At 37.0% G+C, this 7,941-nt stretch overlaps 1 protein-coding gene across 3 annotated transcripts in view; it reads right to left on the bottom strand.

Moving 5' to 3' along the window:
- Positions 1–7,941, bottom strand: part of LOC107710273 (endonuclease V) — a 129,102-nt gene that overhangs the window by 76,764 nt on the left and 44,397 nt on the right. For all 3 annotated transcript variants that reach the window (XR_001636577.1, XM_016514997.1, XM_016514999.1), the window contains exon 3: positions 1,680–1,814. Coding sequence is in view for 2 of the 3 variants with exons in the window: in XM_016514997.1 (XP_016370483.1) it covers positions 1,680–1,814 (135 nt within the window). In the remaining variant the exon portion in view is untranslated. The remainder of the gene's footprint in view (positions 1–1,679; positions 1,815–7,941) is intronic.

Genomic DNA, 7,941 nt, shown 5'->3' with positions numbered 1-7,941 from the left:
TATTAATCAAAAAGCCTGTCTAATTAATTGAGTTTTACAGTTTTATCTTTACCAAATTCTGTTTTCCATTATTTTCTGGATTCCATTTTAATGGTTCCATTAAATTTTAATAATCAAAAGCATCTCCAATTAATTGATTTTTTTTTTTTTTTTAAATGTTTACAAAGTTTTTTTTTTTCAGGAATACTGCACATTTAAATTTTTCTTCTAAATAAATTATGGTAAATAATATTTCTGGTAAATACTTCTTTAAAAAGTGTTTTTTGATTATAATTGTATTATTAGTAGACTAGAACACGTGGATATGTTGTCATTCTTACACTATAATACTGAACTTTGATTTCAGTGATTTGGACTATGAGATGGACACTTGCTTCTTGCACTTTATGTTGCACTTTACTTTTTTACTTTTGGACTTCATTTGGTTTAATGAAATTTAGTTTAATAAAATATTCTTAAGTAAAATTGTTGATTTTTTTGTGGGAAATGAATCGTTTAGATTAATCGATTAATCGATAAATTGGGCGATAGATTAATCGAAATAAAAATAGTCGTTAGTGGCAGCCCTAATTTTAGCTATCCCGCTGCCTCTGACATCTCGTCTGCTCTCTATCTGTGTCTGGGTTGGAGCTCAGGCAGCTCCTCCACACACACACACACACACACAGAGAGAGAGAGCAGACTGAGATGGGTGACCTGAGCATGTGCGATTACCTGTGTCTGTCCTTCAGGCCAAGTCATATATTCATGAAACAGTTTGTGATGAAATCGATATCTTTGTCATAGTATCTTTTCAACAATTAAGGGGATTTCCCATGGCTGGCGTCAGCGTTGTTCAATGCATTGATTCAACACCATCAATGAAACATCAGCTTCAGCGTTACCCAGGTGACATGGTGACCATTGATTGAACCTTATAAAGTGGTGCTCAAAGTTAAATTAATTTCAACAATTTGTTTCAATCATGAATGAATCAGCTTTTCAAAGTGTATTAGTGAATTAATGAACAGACTGGTTTAATGATGACTACTCATAAAGACCGTTCCTTACCACCACCGACTGGCGTAAAAATGTAATTGCATTAATTGCATCTAGGCATAAAAACAGTTTTTCCCCAGGCCATCTCCACCTTAAATAACTAACACACCAATTTACAGTCTGCTTTTTTGTTATAAATTATAATTCAGTGCTCTTGTGGCTTTAGGTAATATGTAAATACATACTTTTATTCATACAGCTGTATATACAGTACATAATGAACACGGTCTGTACATAAACCTCCAGATCTAATGTAAGTTACTGTTTTTTAATTTATTATTACCATTTTGTTTTTCATTTTGCTTATTTTTTTACTTATTTAAATTTTTTATGTTCTTCTTTCACTCATGTTATATATATATATATATGCATGTATGTATGTACTGTACCCAAACCTCCTGGAACCCACAACAAATTCCTCATGTGTTTGTGCACACTTGGCGAACAAAGCTCATTCTAATTCTAATTTTTCATATTGGGTTGATGTATACATTTGAAGGCTTTATCAACCAGTTCCAATGATGTTTTGATAATATCATGTTTCCCTATTCCTAACCAGAATAGCCAAAAGTCTGGCTAAGTGAGACTGTGTAAGTAACTGTGTCACTCTAAGCTAGGGCAACAGATGTGATGACTCTAACCTGTGGCATTAGATTTGGCTGTACGTTCTTCAGTTTCTCCAGGGCCTGTAGCAGAGGTGGGGCTTCCCTGAAGCCCAGGAAACCAGCCACATAAGGGGTATTAAGAGTCACCATCTTACAATCTTCATACAGAACCTATGGAGTAAATAATACTGTGTTAGAATTTAGGATAATTCATTATTAAGATACAGTATGATAGTGAAGTAGCAGCAGTTATTACAAATGGCAGGCATTCTGAGAGTTTCAACTTAGAAAGGGGCACTGGGCAGGGTTGCCTATTGTCACTCTTGCTTTTTGCTATGGTTATTGAGTGAGTGAGTGAGTGAAGTGATGTGTGGCCAAGTACTGCCCCCTTATTGAACCTCTAGCAGAGGCTGTGAGATGTTGAGATGTAATTTGCATATTTAATAATAGTAGTAATAATAATAATAATGTTTATTTTATATAGCGCCTTTTGCAAACTCGAGGTCGCTTTACAATATCAAAACAGATAAACATGACAGGAAAAAAAAAGAAAAGAAAAAGAATAATACAGATAAACATGAAATACATGGCATGAATTAGATCATGCAGTCAGAGATCAGAGAAACAAGAAAGGAAAAGATATATTTTAAGGTGGGTTTTAAAATCCTGTAATGAAGAGAGATCAGAGAAACAAGAAAGGAAAATATATATTTTAAGGTGGGTTTTAAAATCCTGTAATGAAGAAAGATCATGAATGTGTTTGGGAATAGAATTCCAAAGTGTGGGGGCAGAGATAGGGCTGCCAACAAGGCTGAAAAACTAAATTCGAATTTTGTACATAACTATTATCAATATTCGAATTATATTCGAATTTAAAAGGCATAATTTCAGTTGGGGGGGAAAAGCTTTTGGCTTCTCTCCTGAGGCCACAAGAGGGCGCATCGAACAAAATATTATGCATGTTTCTTCAAAGCATAATAAAATAACACGACTATCTTTGAAAAAAGTGCATAATGTTTCAAATAATGCTTATAAACCTTATATAATTACAGTTGCTTAAACAATTAGAAACAAAACAGAATCATGCATGTATATATAGTAGGACTGCACGATAAATCGCATGCGAAATTTAATGCGCATCTTGTCAGTAATGTATGTATAGTTTAATACAAAGGACCGAAAACCAATCACAAAGAGTACTTTCTTCATTTAAAAACTTGAGATGCAGTAGGATGGGGAAAACCTGCCATAAAGTCTCGAGACATGTTTTTAAAAAGTTGAACTTACATTCATTTTAATGTATGCTTTAATGTATTTTAATGTAATGCTTTCTAAACATGCTTTCTTTTGTGCGAGACGCAAGTGCAACGGTGATAGATTTCGCTCTAGAATATGTGATAAATATGCATTCTGTGTGAACGGTTTGGTTTTGGTTTTGACGTTAACAACATCATCTCCGCATTGATGTTCTTTTTTTCCCGCAATATTTTGAATGAACAACATAGCAGTGCCGCATCTAGTGGGTTCAACTGGATAGGCTACCAAAAGCATTAAAATGCAATGACACTTACATCGCCGTCGCATCTCGTGCACCACTGATAAGGCTGCCTGATGCACACCTAAAATTTGAATGCAACATTGGATTTTTATTTTAAATTCAACGAATATTAGAAATTCGAATTTTTTTTTGACAGGCCTAGGAAGAGATACAAAACACTCGTCCACCAAACGATGCTAACCTGTGGCGTGGAATTAACAGTAGACCAGTATCTGAAGAGCGTAGTGTGCGAACTGGGGAGTAAGTATGAATGAGATCAGAAATATATGGGGGGGCGAAACCATGAAGTGCTTTGAAGGTGATGAGGAGAATCTTGTATTGAATACGAAAACGAACGGGTAGCCAATGAAGTCTGTGTAGGATGGGAGTAATGTGAGAAGATTTCTTTGAAAAAGTGAGAACTCTAGCTGCAGAGTAAAAAGTGAGAACCCTAGCTGCAGATTTCTGGATATATTGGAGCTTATTTAATGTTGTGTTTGGTAGACCATAGAAAATAGAATTACAGTAGTCGAGTCAAGAAGTAATGAAGGCATGAAGGCAGTGTCTCAGCATCATTGATATTTAAGAAGGGACGTAAGCGAGCGATATTACGGAGGTGAAAAAGGCAGATTTAGTGAGTGAAGAAATGTGAGGTAGGAAGGAGAGAGAGGAGTCGATTATACCCAGGTTTTTAACGGTGGTGGAAGGGCGAACATAAGATCCCTGAAGTTGCAAAGACTAAAGTCTCAAAACCAAAGAGATATTCTTTATCAAAGTTAAGACTCTGCCACGCCCCCCTAAAACAGCTCATTCTAACACGCCCCCACATATCTACCTCACTATGTGGAAATATTAGCATAATGCCGCCCAAATGTGCACGCAATGAAAGACGGCGTGGTTTCAGTAACCGCAGTTAGTGTTGAAGCAGCCATGTCCATGACCATGACCCCTTTAACATTGTCAGCACAGAAAGGAGCAACATTTTTTGGTGAACTGACAAGTAGTAGATCTGTTTTATCAGTGTTGAGTTTGAGAAAGTTACTGGTCATCCAAGCATTTATATCATTATTACAAGCTGATATGGAGTTGGTGGGAAAGGAAGAGTTGTGTTGAGAACTGATATAGAGCTGGGTGTCATCTGCATAGCAGTGGAAGTTGAAGCCATGAAGACGGATAATGTTACCTGAAGGGAGCATATAGATGATGAAGAGTAAAGGCCCAAGAACCATACCCTTTCTGGTATTTTGGTTAATGATAAACAACATAAAATTTAATCACTCACCGAAATTCGGTGATGGTTTACCCATGGTTTACTGATTTCTCTCTCACATTTGTTTTAGATGTTAAAAAAAAATCTCTGGTCTAGGGCAGAACAGGATTATTAGTAACACATTACGAGTGTGGAAATTAATCAGGAGTTGGGAAGGGAAAGCCAAAACTTTGTTACCTATTACTCCAATACAAGGAAATTTAGATTTTCAGCGTGGAATAATGGATAATGGTTTCATATTGTAGAGAGAAGTTGGTATAAGCACTATTGATCCTTTTTCAGGATTTTTTCAAATTATCATTTGAACAGTTGAGGGATAAATTTAAATTACCCTAAAATAACTTCTTCAGGTATTTTCAAATTAAGATCTTTGTGCAAAAGCATATCGTCCCTGGATTTTCTTCTTGCCCCACTCCAACAGAACGGGTGCTCCTGGATAACAGAACTAAGAGGTCACTAATAAAGCGATGTTATGAAGCTCTTTTACAAGGAGGAAAAGTCAACCCTAGCTACAGTGTATAGAAAATTTTGTTGCTTTGCAGCCTGAAATGAAGACGGATAGTTTTTGTTTTATCCAGCTGTAATTACTCAGTGCAACTTATAACATCCAAGTGAAAGATATAACACCAACATGCCAGAAAAAAATTAAAAATCCAAAAAGTTGGAAAAAGGATCACTCCCCTCCTAAACTCAATCAGGTGTAGCTAATCACCTTCTAAGTGGCACACAAAGCCATTTCATGTTCAACTGTGATCAGCTGTGATCATTTTGAGTAGCTCAGCATGAAAAGAGCTTTCCTGGAGCATTTCAGTCCTTGGCAGTGCAACTGAAGCAAACAATCAAATACAGTATGGGTGGCAAGGCACTGTCAAAAGATCTCAAGGATAAAGTTGTGGACAGGCACAAGTCAGGAGATGGATACAAAAAAAATGAAAAGGCTGTATCAATGCCTAGAAGCACAGTGATGTCTATTATTAAGAAGTGGAAGGTATTTGGTACAACACAGACCCTTCCTGGATCAGGACATCACTCCAAAATTAATGAAAGAGCCAGGAGGAAACTGGTCAGAGAGTCAAGTCAAGTCACCTTTATTTGTATAGTGCTTTATACAATACTGGTTGTGTCAAAGCAGCTTTACAGAGTCAAACAGGAAAAGTTTGTTGATAATGCAAGAAGATAATGCAAGAAGAGTCATTTTTCCAGTTAAAGTCAGTTCATTGATGATTCAATGATTCAGAGGACTTGTCAGGTTCCCGTGGTCTTGTGCCGATGGTCGTCGAGGTGATGAGGTCTTCACAGGGGATCTGTCTCTGGGGCGCATCTAGTTGACATGGTCTCCACTGACATTCAGGGCTGTAGAGGTCGTCTCTAGGTGCTGATCCACCATCTGGTCTGGATATGGACTGGATCTGGGTGGCTACAGTGACCATCTGATCTGAACACAAACTGGATCCGTATGGCTACGGTGACCTCGGAATAAGAATGAAAGAGACTAATATTAGCATAGATGCCATTCTTCTTACGATGTAGTGAGTACATCGGGTGTTATGGGAAGTGTTCCCGGTTTCGGTTGACCTAATTAATGCAGCCTAACAACTCTATAATGGATTTGAATTATAGCAATGTGATAGTGTATTATGTGTATGCAAGGTTAAAGAGATGGGTCTTTAATTTAGATTTAAACTGACAGAGTGTGTCTGCCTCCTGAACAATGCTAGGTAGATTGTTCCAGAGTTTGGGCACTAAATAGGAAAAGGAACTGCTGCCCGCAGTTGATTTTGATATTCTAGGTATTATCAAATGGCCCGAGTTTTGAGATCGCAGCGGACGTGAAGGACTATAATGCGATATGAGCTTGCTCAAGTATTGAGGAGCTAAACCATTCAGGGCTTTATAAGTAGTTAGCAAGATTTTAAAATGTATTTGTTGTTCAATAGGGAGGCAGTGCAGAGTTGACAGAAACGGGCTAATATGGTCGTAATTCCTGGTTCTAGTAAGAACTCTAGCTGCTGCATTTTGGACCAGCTGGAGTTTGTTTATTAAGTGCGCAGAGCAACCACCCAATAAAGCATTACAATAATCTAACCTTGAGGTCATGAACGCACAAATTAATGTTTCTGCATTTGACATTGAGAGCATAGGTCGTAATTTAGATATATTTTTAAGATGGAAAATGCATTTTTAACAAATGCTAGAAACATGGTTTTCAAAGGAAAGATTGCTATCAAATAGCACACCTAGGTTCCTAACTGATGACAAAGAATTAACAGAGCAGCCATCAAGTGTTAGACAGTGTTTTAGGTTATTACATGCGGAGGTTTTTGGTCCAGTAATTAAAACCTCTGTTTTGTTTTTTGTTTTTCAGAATTTAGCAGTAGGAACTTACTAGTCATCCAATTTTTTATATCAACTATGGATTCCGTTAGTTTTGCAAATTTGTATGTTTCATTGGGCCATGAAGAAATATAGAGCTGAGTATCATCAGCATAACAGTGAAAGCTAACACCATGTTTCTTGATGATATCTCCGAAGGGTAACGTGTGAAAAGTGTGAAAAGCAACGGTCCTAGTACTGTGCCTTGTGGCACTCCATACTGTACATGTGATCGATATGATATCTCGTCATTCACTGCTATGAACTGATGACAGATAAATAAGATTTGAACCATGACAATGCAATTCCAATAATGCCAACATAATTTTGTAGTCTACTCAATGGTCAATAGTGTCAAACGCAGCACTAAGATCCAGTAGCACTAGAGAAATACAACCACGATCGGATGATAAGAGCAGGTCATTTGTAACTCTGATGAGAGCAGTCTCAGTACTATGATATGGTCTAAGTCATGACTGGAAGTCCTCAGAGATACCATTTCTCTCTAAGAAGGAACATAGCTGAGAGGATACTGCCTTTTCTAGTATTTTTGACAGAAAAGGTAGATTTGAGATCGGTCTGTAATTAACTAATTCTCTAGGATCAAGTTGTGGTTTTTTTTAATGAGAGGCTTAATAACAGCCAATTTGATGGTTTTAGGGACATATCTTAAAGACATTGATGAATTAATAATATTCAGAAGAGGATCTATGTAGAAGCACCTCTTTTAGTAGCTTAGATGGAGTAGGGTCTAACATACATGTTGTAGGTTTTGATGATTTGACAAGTTTATACAGTTCTTTCTGTCCTATTGCAGAGAATGAGTGGAATTGTTCCTCAGGGGATCTATAGTGCACTATCTATCTGATGCGATACTGTGGCTGATGGCTGCATAGTTAGAATTTTATCTCTAATAGTATCGATCTTGGAAGTAAAGATGTTCATAGAGTCATTACTGCTGTGCTGGTGGGAATCGTCTCCATCTTTTGATGCCTTATTTTTCGTTAATTTAGCCACTGTATTGAATAAATGCCTGGGGTTTGTTCTCTTCTAAGAGAGACGAAAAGTAAGTAGATCTAGCAGTTTTTAGAGCTTTTCTATAAGTAGAAGTACTTTCC

This window comes from Sinocyclocheilus rhinocerous, unplaced genomic scaffold (genome assembly GCF_001515625.1).
Source record: "Sinocyclocheilus rhinocerous isolate Xijiao unplaced genomic scaffold, SAMN03320098_v1.1 scaffold567, whole genome shotgun sequence".
Taxonomy (NCBI): domain Eukaryota; kingdom Metazoa; phylum Chordata; class Actinopteri; order Cypriniformes; family Cyprinidae; genus Sinocyclocheilus; species Sinocyclocheilus rhinocerous.
This window is presented reverse-complemented; position numbering and strand designations above follow the sequence as displayed.